The sequence below is a fragment of the Setaria italica genome, chromosome IV (genome assembly GCF_000263155.2).
Source record: "Setaria italica strain Yugu1 chromosome IV, Setaria_italica_v2.0, whole genome shotgun sequence".
In the NCBI taxonomy this organism is placed as follows: domain Eukaryota; kingdom Viridiplantae; phylum Streptophyta; class Magnoliopsida; order Poales; family Poaceae; genus Setaria; species Setaria italica.
The window spans coordinates 3,441,765-3,453,968 of record NC_028453.1 but is presented as its reverse complement, the minus strand read 5'-3'; the positions used below and the strand labels follow the sequence as shown (position 1 = coordinate 3,453,968).

The 12,204-nt window shown below is 48.9% G+C and overlaps 2 protein-coding genes across 3 annotated transcripts; one reads left to right on the top strand and one right to left on the bottom strand.

Moving 5' to 3' along the window:
* Window positions 1-3,902, top strand: LOC101775936 (putative leucine-rich repeat receptor-like serine/threonine-protein kinase At2g24130). 2 transcript variants are annotated; one of them, XM_022825847.1, is made up of 3 exons: window positions 1,336-1,387; window positions 1,465-3,225; window positions 3,313-3,902. In XM_022825847.1, coding segments are annotated over exons 1-3 (2,187 nt in total). In that variant the 5' UTR covers window positions 1,336-1,386; the 3' UTR covers window positions 3,738-3,902. The 2 variants fall into 2 exon arrangements, with proteins under 2 accessions (XP_004964649.1, XP_022681582.1); XM_004964592.4 differs by having other exon boundaries at window positions 1-3,225.
* Window positions 3,903-8,319: 4,417 nt separating this feature from the next.
* LOC101775524 (putative leucine-rich repeat receptor-like serine/threonine-protein kinase At2g24130) lies at window positions 8,320-11,831 on the bottom strand. Its single transcript, XM_014805011.2, has 2 exons — window positions 9,076-11,831; window positions 8,320-8,965 (listed from the first exon to the last, which is right to left on the bottom strand). The coding sequence occupies exons 1-2, from the start codon at window positions 11,792-11,794 to the stop codon at window positions 8,523-8,525; spliced, it is 3,162 nt and encodes a 1,053-aa protein (XP_014660497.1). The 5' UTR covers window positions 11,795-11,831; the 3' UTR covers window positions 8,320-8,522.
* Between the last annotated feature and the right edge of the window lie 373 nt (window positions 11,832-12,204).

Genomic DNA, 12,204 nt, shown 5'->3' with positions numbered 1-12,204 from the left:
GGCTGACGCTTTCACTGAGTTACTTGATGGCGTTAGCATGAAGGTGATACGTCATGATCGTAGTGATCAAGTAACTGCAAAGTTTTGTTTAGATTTGAGTGTATTTCATCGGAAAGTTTTTGTATCTTAACTAAGAAATATATGTAAAATACCAGTTTGTATCCAAACACTTCCCTAGGGGTAATACTCGGTGGAGATATCTACGGGTATTGTTTGAAAATGTGAAATTGTTCTAGGTCCCGTGGGAGGAGGCCCTAACACGTGTAATGTGCCTGTCTCCAGTTAGTGGTCAGGATAGAAAACAAGTCTGGGTGTGATGTCAACGGGATCTCACCAGTATCACCAGTAGTAGGCCATGATATCAGGCTTTTGCAGTGTTCACTAATCACCATGACAGTTCAGCATTACATTACAATTCCTACCACAGCCAGAGTCAAAATTTGGCGGCCAAAAAAAAGCATAGACCCTTCAGTCAATGCCTTCCATGACCCACTCCCCCTGCTTATCCTTTCATCCCCTATTTAAACCACCATCTACCCATAGCTTAGCCTTTCATCAGTCATCAATCCCACAAGCTAAGGTAGGGATCTCCACATCTAGAGGTGTGTTCCTACAATTCATAGCAAAGATGGCCCCTTACTGGTATTAGCTCTCCAAACCTCCTCATAATCCCCACAATGCCTAGATTCCTCGCCCTAATTACCATTGCCGTTGCCGTTGTCAGCTCCAGCCATGCCTCCGTGGTGGATTCGCAAGCCAGTGATCGCACTGCGTTGCTCTCCTTCAAGTCCTGCGTCTGGGGCAACCTCTCTGATTGGGGCTTCCCCAAAACGTGCAATTGGACTGGTGTTACATGTGACTCAAGAGGGCGCGTGATTTACCTTCTTCTCTCTAACTCCAACCTCACTGGCATCATCTCCCCAGCAATCGGCAACCTCTCCGCGCTTGTGAGGCTTGACCTCCAGAGCAACCAACTCTCTGGTAGCATCCCACCAGAGCTCGGCATGTTGTCCCAGCTCGCGGAACTGAACCTTAACATCAACTTACTCGACGGGGTAATCCCAGAAGCGCTAGGTCTTCTGAGAAGCTTAACCTACCTCTCCCTGTATGGCAACAACCTCACTGGTAGCATCCCCGAAGCTATCTGCAACTGCTCTTCCTTAACCTACATTGACCTGAGAACCAACTCCCTCACTGGTGAGATCCCTTTCTCTACACGATGTCGGCTGCCGTACCTAAAGAAGATCATCCTCTTCGAAAATAAGCTCGTCGGCGTCATCCCCTCATCAATTTCGAATTTTACTCGACTTGACTGGGTGCTTTTGCAGAACAATTTCCTTGGTGGTCAACTGCCATCCCAAATGTTCAACAAGATGCCATCCCTCAAGTACCTCTACCTGTCTAACAACAATTTCTCAAGTGATGACGGGAACACTAACCTTGAGCCTTTTCTTGCTTCTCTAGTGAACTGCACCAGCTTACAAGAGCTTGGAGTGGACTCAAACGGCATTGGAGGCAAGATCCCGCCGATCATTGGCAATTTGTCATCAACCAATCTCTCCAAGCTTTATTTGAATGACAACGAAATCACCGGCACAATTCCTCATGCCATCGGAAACCTTCCTTCACTGACAGATTTATGCCTGGACAACAACATGTTGGAAGGCCCAATCCCCTTAGAGATATTCCAGCCAGGTTGGCTCACACAGTTAGTCCTGGCAAATAACCAGATCAACGGTGAAATACCCAAATCCATCGGCTTAGCTCAGCACTTAAGTATCATGGACATATCTTATAATGGTCTTCAAGGCACAATACCAGAGACTTTGTCCAACCTCACTAAGTTGGGGTACCTTGTTCTTGACCATAACCAGCTCTCGGGTACCATACCACCTGGTCTCAGCTGCAGCATGATCTTGGACCTTTCTTACAACAAACTTACTGGTCAAATTCCTGATGGTGTAGCTGGGCTTAGTAGCCTCCAAATCTATCTTAATCTCTCTAACAATCTCTTAGAGGGCCCCATACCATTGGAATTTGGCAATATGGACAAGATCCAGGCTCTTGACTTGTCGGCGAACAAGCTCTCGGCGGCAATACCAGCGCAGATCAAGGGCTGTGCTGAGGTTGAGTATGTCAATCTCTCCAGAAACTTTCTGCAAGGCGCCCTTCCTTCTTCCATTGGCGCTCTGCCAACCAGCCTCCATGTCCTTGACGTTTCTTTCAATAGGCTTACTGGTATGATTCCTCAGTCTTTGCAAGCATCACCAGTGCTCCAGTTTGCCAACTTCTCATACAATAACTTCACCGGTGAGGTGTCCAGTGAAGGAGCATTTGCAAACCTCACTGATGACTCATTTCTCGGCAATCCTGACCTATGTGGGTCTATTCTCGGCTTGGCGCCATGCAGTGGAAAACATGGTCACTTCCTGTACATAGCCATCATTGTCGTCGTCGCCATTGCTGCCGGTTTATTGGCCATGGTGTGCGTTGTTGATCACGACCTAATGAAGACTCGTTTGAGGTTGACAGCCCCATCCATTCAACTATCACATTTCCCGACAGTACAGGGCAATGCCACGGGCAAAAAGGAGAGTGATGAACATCCAAGGATCTCATATCGTCAGCTTGTCGACGCGACCGATGGCTTTTCAGAAGTGAATTTGATTGGGAAAGGAGGATACGGGCATGTCTACAGGGGTGTCCTCCATGGCGGGACAGTGATCGCCATCAAAGTCCTGCACCAGGACCACGCTGGCGAGGTGATCGCGGGCAGCTTCGAGAGGGAATGCCGGGTGCTCAGGAGCATCCGGCACCGGAACCTCATCCGGGTGATCACCACGTGCAGTACGCCAGACTTCAAGGCCGTCGTGCTCCCGTTCATGCCGAACGGCAGCCTCGATAGCCTCATCCACGGGCCTCCCTGTGGCGGCAAGCCGGAGGGGCCACGCCAGCTGGACCTGGACCTGCTGCTCGGCATCGCCAGTAACGTCGCCGAGGGCATGGCGTACCTGCACCACCACGCCCCCGTCAAGGTCGTGCACTGCGACCTCAAGCCGAGCAACGTCCTCCTCGACGGCGACATGACCGCCATCGTCTCCGATTTCGGCATCTCGAAACTGGTGATCACGGGCGCCAGAGATCCAGAGGTGGGCGAGGCGTCGACGTCCGTATGCAACTCCATCACTCGGCTGTTACAAGGCTCTGTTGGCTACATTGCGCCCGGTACATGGAGATCACCATGGTGAACAGGTTCTGTGCTCACTCGCTAGCTCATCTCTCTGAGCATCTGGCTTTGAAATTTCGATGCAGAGTATGGATTGGGAGGCCGCCCTTCTACGCAAGGCGACGTGTACAGCTTCGGGGTGATGCTCCTGGAGATGATCTCCGGGAAGAGGCCGACGGACGTGATCTCCGAGGAGGGGCACGGCCTGCACGACTGGGCCAAGAAACGCTGCCTGCAGCACGACGTGGACGCCGTCGCTGAGCGTTGGCTGCCTCGTGATCCGCCGTCTGTGCTGCCATTTGGCCCGCCCAGGTGCGAGATGGAGGTCATCGTCGTCATGGTCATGGAGCTGCTTGAGCTCGGCGTTGCGTGCTCGCAGCTCGTGCCGTCGATGAGGCCAACCATGGATGACATGGCGCACGAGATCGCTTGCCTTAGGGATGGTACGTGGAGAAAGTACAGGGCAACAGGTCTGAAGGCCATTGACCAGACTAAGTCCAAGAAATATTAGTAGACTGGTGTGATTCACTACTTCAGTTTCTACGCAAAATGGTTGATCAAAATACTATAAGGTGTGATTACTGATTAGAATGTGTGCATAATACCAGACATGGTATACACTCATCCTTGTATTGCTGACTTGTGGTTGGTGGCCAATATGAAGTTTGTATGCAAATTATTTCGTCCGCATAACTTCTTTCTTAAAATTTTCTTCGCCGGATTGCGCTATATATTTATTCGGTGACGCTTTATGTATATATATTGAAATGCAAAATCACTCAATATAGAGCGATGCTTAAGTTTAAATGTTAACATATAGTATGTGCGATTTGTGCCGACTCAGCACTTTAATGGAGTACTAGGCACTTGTTCGACTAACAACAAAAGTTAGGCGAATCTATTACAATGTTCACGACTTTACAAAACTGCAAACATAAATAAACTAGCATCGGTACATAATGAAGAAGTTCTTTATTTTGACTTTGTTCTCTTTAGAAACATGCATACAATGTTATAGACTTGAGCATTTTGTGATCCATAAAACTCAGTTATCTTTTTATTTTGAGAAAACAATATGTTAAAAGGCAAAATTTCTTTAGTATATATTGAAAACTTCTTGTTGACCCAACCTGATTAGAAATTTAGAATGACTTCTCTTCTATTAGGTCGGAATCCTTGAATCTCACATTCAAAATCTCAATAAAAATAAAAAATGTCAAAATTGTCCACAAACCCATATGGTAACTACGAACATGATAGATGTCACAAGATTCATGTGCTGCAACGTTCACATCGGTTAGTGTTTTAGTTATTGGCTCCCTAATGCTAGTGCACCACTATAGAAGACAAAATGTTGCCTTAATTACTCAACATGTCCTATTAATTTATTAGTAGGATAATTTTTATTTTGTGGTAGTGTATTGTTACAATATAAAAGTATGTTTAAGAAATCATGCAAGTGTGGATCGAAAACCTAAATTTTTTTAACCAATTTACTAGGGCATAAAATAGCTAATTACATGAAAAGTAAAGGAGACATTGTTCAAATAAAGAACTCAGCTTATTCCTTCTTAGGCTTCGGCTTAAGCTAGGTTGTATGAGGTTCATGAAGGAGTATATATTTTTTAAGGAGAAATAATCTATTGAAACTTGAGTGCTTAATAAAAAGTTAAGTAATCATAAAAAAAGTTGGAATGTGAGCAACTCATATCTGATCATGAAAGTCTATTGAAAAGTACATTAAGTTAGTATATGATTCAAGTCACGCCCACATATGACATTAAGTTATAGTATAAGGTGTTTGTATCTTTCTTAGATTTATTTTAGGAGTTAACGATGTTATTTTTTCATTGGTACGTGATTGTGACATGATAGTGAAACGCCTATGGTGACTTCGCCAATCTGAATATTTGTCGGTTCAGGCTCACGGAGTTACTCATAGGGGTATGTTGCGTACATGTATTCATAGGGGTGAGTGTGCGTACATGTATGTGAGCGTTTGTGATTGTACCATGTTTCACAAAAAATATTCCATTTTCATTAATATTTATTCATTAAGTGTAAGAATTTTTCCATGTTTATAATTATTTGTTCCATGTTTACACCGGCTTGTTCTTCTTTTTGTTCCATGAATAATTCTTCCTTCTATACGTATAAATTGCTCCACCTTCACTCATATTTGTAACAACTGTGCGTATCAAGTGCTCCACGTTCACGATTATATGTTCCATGTTCAAACATAACTATTATTTGTTCCTTGAATATCTTATTGTGCGTATAAATTGTTCCTCTTTCATTGAGATTTGTTCCCGCAACATTCCACCTTTATGATTATTGTCTCACTATTAATATTTGTTCCATTGTGCATTCGTGATTATTCATTCCATGTTTACACATACTTGTTCTTCATTACATGTATAATTATTCTGCATGCGTATAAATTGTTTCACTTTCACTAATATTTGTTCAAACTCACTTGTACACAAATTTATGTCATTGATCTTCGAGCAAGGTTATTTTTCCAACTTTCTACAAGCAAATGCAACAAAGAAAAAGTCTGAATTGATAGATTTTTCTTCTAGGTCATGTAAGATTTAGTTAACAAATTTTATTCGTTATTTAAATGTTTTTAAAGAATAAATATTTCACAATATTCTAATTATTCCATGTCATAGTGTTGGTAGTGTCAAAACATATTTAGGGTCCAAATTTAGAAACTTTGAATTTCCAAGTTATTTCGATGTATATTTTCTTATTAGCAATGTTATTGTTAGCAGTCCATATATTCATATGAAGTTCAATCCAATTTTTATTTTTATGTAAAGTAACCGAACATTGGAAGTTAGATAAAAAATAATTGAGCAAACTGTTAAGAATTAGTAAAAAAACCAATAGAAGCCACTTTGGAAACCAACCCAATAGAATAAGTCCATCGTGCGGGTGAGATAAAAGAGTATGCATCAACTATTTCATTGACGACTATGTGGTAGCAACTTGCACGCATAGACTTCGAACAATTTTACATATAATCCTCTAATGTAAAGTTTATTTCAATGGGAAGAAGAGAAAATTCGAGATTCTTGTTATTTTTTTAAACCTACCTTGAAGCAGCTCCTTAGCGACCCTTCAGACCAACCCCACCCCTAGCTCTCTCCTCGTTATTTTGTCTCATTTCTGTCTCGTCTAATACGAATATAGGTCGTTACAGCATTTTGTTAAAAACTTCCCAAAGGCTCAATATTTTGATTCATAATCAACATAAAACTAATTTATATTTTTGATAACCTAAATCATTCCACTATTTATCTTTTTTTCTTCAATTTACTAGGTCATAATGAATGGTAGAGTGATGAGTTTCTTAAATTTATAAAATTTTCTAAGTCTATTAGTACACCTAATTGAAGGGAGAAATGATCTTAGCAACCTTATCGTTAAATCGATGGATGGCATATGTTTTTTTGTATTCAGAACTATAGTGATATTCATGTTCAGTATCATACTACAAATGATGTTCATTAGTCGTTGCATAGATCATATTGACGGGTCCATAGACCCGGGGTCCTCAATGAAACCATCTTTCCGCAACGCTCGGCCCAACAAGAGGCACAACGACAACGCACGTCTGGGCCGGCCCAGATATGCGACGCAAGGCCGAGACCTTGATCCGGCCACCGACTGGCGCCTCCGACCAGGAGGCCTGGTCGGGGCTGGGAACAGAGTCCGACCCCAATCAAGTTCCCCCGACCAGGGGTATGCCGAACTGACGCACACCGCTCCTCCTGACCGACATGGTCGGGACCGAACGGGACAACCGACCGGGGACGCTCCTTCAGTGTGGGCCCGGGGAGTAGGTGGAGCAGATAAGGGAAAACACCCAAGTCAACCACCGTACAGAGGATCGTACCTCACCATGCCCTGCGCACGCACCGCACAGTGCCGTCGTGCCGTGTCAGTCGGACGCTGTGCTACCTGCCCGTCACAACAGAGCATGAACAGGGAAAGAGGATGATGGCCATACCGTACCCAGTGACATAAGCAACGACAAGACTAGGCAACGCCCGTGCACTCTCTCTCCCTCTCTCTGGCTTGTAAGGTCGTCCCCTTGGACTATAAAAGGGGACGGGCCCTCTCTCTCCCAGACACAGACTCTCTGGCTCTCTCGAGACACTCCAACACTTAGCGAACGTTTGAGCCCCCGTCACTCTCCTCCACTCGGACCAGAGCACGATCGGGCCTTGAACACCCTCTTCTCCACTCCTCACTCGTTTGTACCCCCACTGCAAATTTCGAGCACCTAGCCTCACGAATATAATCGACCAACCGATCCCTGACAGGACGTAGGGCCCATTGCCCGAACCAGTATAAATCCTGAGTCATTGTGTGCTAGGCCATATCCGATCTAACGCACGGTAAAACTACGTATATAAACATGTCGGCCAGATTCCGCACCGACACATATATTGTCACAGCTTGTATACACAAAATAAGAGGCTATGTCCACTTCCTATTTATCTTAAAGGATAATTGCATAATTTTAGAATGCACCTTAACTATACCATAGCTTTACAAAAAAAGGCATTTTAACACTGCCTTGCGGCAAGATCCTAAGTGAGTTGCAATAATTAAAGTAATATATCTTAAAAATAAAAGGAAAATATATGTGTAATTTTGCTATTAAAAAGATATAAGAGATTTACTTTCCAATGTTTGTTTAGATTTCTTTCATATATTGGTAATTATTTGAGACTTCTAATTCAGATGAAAGATTCGAAATCTAACAAATGTCGCTATGACATATTGGCAATTCAATATTTGTATTCTAACAGATGAAATGGCATAAACAGTCTCACATGTCATTATGATACGGTGGCAAATTGTCAAAGCAGTGCGTGAAAGGGAGACTAAAAATACGGATGTAGTTCCTCCAACATATACCAAACGATACTCCTACTTTAACTTTATGGATTTAAACGCAATGTTATCACTATTTCCGTTTTGTATATTATCAAACCTACAAAATATATTTTGCATATATCTTCTAAAAATTACAAAATATCAATTTTAGAAATGAGAATCAAAAGTAGTACGCAGTGCATGGCTGCATGCAGCTTGTATCCTGAACTTTTTTTCACTACATGTCAGAAAGACCAATCGTCGAATCCGTGGTGTAGAACGACCGCTCGCTAAAACATCACAATTATCATAAGGGAGCTAGATGCCTACATATACAAGGACCAAATTAAAGTGCCCAATGCATGCAGCTTGTTCCTAAACATTTTTCCAGCGCAATAAACATTCAGAAAGACGAATCCGTGGTGGAGTACGACCGCTCGCTGGCCGTCATCGTCATCGACGCTGGCCCCCTCGCCGTCGTGACCGCCGCGCCCCGGTGCTTGGCGAGGTCTTCCTTGAGCAGGGTGATCTCGTGGCACACCTCCACCATGGTTGGCCGCGCCGACGGCGAGTGCTGCGTGCACTCGAGCCCGAGGTCGATCAGCTCCCCCATGACATCTGCCATGAGCCTCTCATCCGCCACCGCCGACGCCGCGTCCGTCAGCCACGACCGCGCAACGACCTCGCCGACGTCGTGCGGGTAGTGCCTCTTAACCCAATCGTGGAGCGTGAGCCCCTCCTGGAAGATCACGTCGGTCGGCCTCTTCCCCGTGATCAGCTCGAGAAGCATCACGCCGTAGCTGTACACGTCGCCCTGGGTTGATGGGTGACCTCCCAATCCGTACTCTGAACCATGCAAGAACAGAGCACGAGAAAATGTTCAGCAAATGTCGCAAGGTTTAGGTTAATCATCAACTTTGTTTAGTGTCAGATAAATGGATGTGCACGGGCAGTACCGGGTGCGATGTAGCCGACTGAACCTTGCAACAATCCGGTGATGGAGTTGCACGGATCACCTGAGCCGGTGTCACCGCAGAAGCCGCTGTCGTCGCCGACGTCCTTGACCAGCTGCGCAATGCCGAAGTCGGCCACGACGGCGGTCATGTCGTCGTCGAGGAGGACGTTGCTCGGCTTCAGGTCGCAGTGCACGACGCGGACCGGCGCGTAGTGGTGCAGGTAGGCGAGCCCCTCGGCGACGTCGCCGGCGATGGCGACCACCTGCGCGAGGCCGAGGCCGCGCCCCGGCCCACCGTCGGGCGGGTAGAGGCGGCTCTCGAGGCTGCCGTTGGGCATCAGCGGGAGCACGAGCGCGTGGAAGTCCGGCTGGCTGCACGCGGTGACCACGCGCACCAGGTTCCGGTGGCGTGTCCGCCGCAGCACCTGGCACTCCCGCTTGAAGCTCCGGGAGACCTCGCCGCCGCCCTTGGGGTCGAGAACCTTGACGGCGACGCGCGTTCCGTCGCGGAGCGTGCCCTCGTAGACACGCCCGAACCGCCCCGCGCCGATGAGGCTCGACGGCTCGAAGCCGCGCGTCGCCTCGGCGAGCTCCCGGTGCGACACCCTCGGGTGGTCCCTCTCCGCCGGCTCGTCGCCGGCGTCGGTCAGCAGCGTCGACATCGAGCGCCGCGAGTCTCGCCGCACCTCCGCTGTCGCCGCCGCGCGGCACACTACGGCGCCGACGATGGCCAGCGCGAACCCAACGACCGTGATCACCACGGGCAGCACCACGCGCTGGTCACGGAACACGCGGTGCCTCGTGCCGCCACCGCCGCACGGAGCCAACCCAGCGACGGGCCCGCACAGGCCGGCGTCGCCGAGGAACGCGTCCGGCGGGAAGCTCGCGAAGGCCCCGGTGCCCGGCACCTCGCCGGAGAATCCGTTGTAGGAGAAGTTGACGCGTCGCAGCGCCGCCGCCGTCTCTAGCGCCAGCGGCAGCGCGCCCGTCAGGGCGTTGCGCGACACGTCGAGGACCTGCAGGAACGGCAGGGCGGCGACGGTCTCCGGGAGGCCGCCATCCAGCGCGTTGCCGGAGACGTTGAGGTACTCGAGCGCGACGCAGCTGCCGAGCTGCGGCGGGATCGTGCCGGAGAGCCTGTTCGACGACAGGTTGAGCACCTGCAGCATCACCATCTTGCTAATGGTCGCCGGGATCGGGCCTTCCAGCTGGTTGCCGGAGAGGTTCAGGTAGAGCAAGCCACTGAGCGCGGAGAGGTCCGCCGGGATCTTCCCCCGCAACGCGTTGTGGGAGAGATCGAAATTCTGCAGGTTCACGCATTGGGCGAGGCTCGGAGGAATGGCGCCGGAGAGACGGTTGTGGCCCAGCACGAGGACGCGCAGCTGCGTGAGGTTGGAGAGGGTGGCCGGGATGGCGCCGGTGAGCCGGTTGTGGGAGAGGTCGACGAGCCCCAGCCGTGGGATCGCGCCGAGCGGCGGCGGGATCTCGCCGGAGAGCAGGTTGTTGGACAGGTACAGCCGCTCGAACCGCTGCATGGCGGCGATGCCCGACGGGATCGAGCCGTTGAGGTGGTTGTGGGAGAGGTTCAGCGTGGTGAGGTTGGCGAGGTTGGTGAGGTTGGCCGGGATAGGGCCGAAGATCTTGTTGTACTCCAGGTGGAGCTGCTTGAGGCCCGGGGAGAGGCGGCCGATGAGCGGCGGCATCATGCCGGCGATCTCGTTCCAGGAGACGCCGAGCTCTTTCAGGCTGGTGCAGTTTGTCAGGGAGGCAAAGAACGGGTCAAGGTTGGTGTTGTTCTCTGGACTCTCTAGGTAGTTGTATGAGAGGTAGAGGAGCTCCAAGTCCCTCATGTTGCTGAACATGTCGGACGGCAGCTCGCCGGTGAGGAAGTTATTCTCCAGCAGCAGCCATTCGAGCTTAGTCGAGTTGGATATCGAGGGCGGGATGCCGCCGACGAGGTTGTTCGACCACAAGACCAAGAACATCAGGTCAGGGAGTGGGCAATCTCCTCGGATGGGGATCTTGCCGGCAAGGAAATTGGAGGAGAGGTCAATGTACTGCAAGTTGGAGAAGTTGCAAAAGATGGCCTCCGGGATGTGCCCGGACAAGTTGTTTTCGCCAAGGTTGAGGTAAATGAGGTTCCGAATGCGTGTGAGCTCAACCGGAATCGGTCCCTCCAAACCGTTGCCGCCAATGCTCAATTGCTTCAGCTTGGAGAGGTTTCCGAGCTCCGGCGGCACTCCTCCAATAAACGAGTTTCCAGAGAGGTCAAAGTAATTGAGGCTAGAGAGGTTGCCGAGCTCTGGAGGGATTTTCCCGGCAAATGAATTCATCGATATGTCTAGTAAAGTGAGGTGAAAAAGGTTCCCCAACTCCGACGGAACCCTCCCGGTGAAGAGGTTTCCCGAGAGGTTGAGTATGTTGAGGTGGGAGAGGTTGCCAAGTGCTGGAGAGACCTCACCGGTGAGCTTTTGATCTCTTAGGGTCAGCTTCACGACACGCCTCTCGGCCATGTCGCAAGCAACACCAGTCCAGTTGCACACATTGGATGAACCCCAGCTAGCTAGCGCTCCATGGGGATCGCTAGACACGCCAGACTTAAAGGATAGAAGCGCAGAGCGATCATCTGACCCGCCAGCTGAAAGAGTTGGGCTCAGACCATGGGAGAGGAAGATGAGAATGAAGGTGAAGATGGCGGCGGAGATCGGCGCAGCCTCCATGGAAGCATGAGGCGCTGGAGAGAGCTCAAGACATTGGAGAGCAAATGCTTGGTGATAGCAACGTTTGCTACACCGCTGGGGATTTTAAAGGAGGGAAAAGGAGGCATCCCTGCCTAACTGCCGTTTGGCTGCAGCCGTTACCCATTGGCGCCAAGTATTTGACTTTGCATCCAGGAACACGTGTCGTAACACGACTGGCTCGGCACCTAAAGTGGTTCACTGAAACGTGGGGCCCTGCCGTATGGATGCAAACGTGGTAATTAAGGTGTGGAATCTAACCGAAGTGGATTAGCACGCAAACGAGGTAATTAAGGTGTGGATTAGTGAGCGAGGCGGTGGATTAGACAAAGGTGATTAGTGGGGGCAATCATGTGTGTGTCTCTGTGCCCTGTGCTTGCGTACAAAAAGTA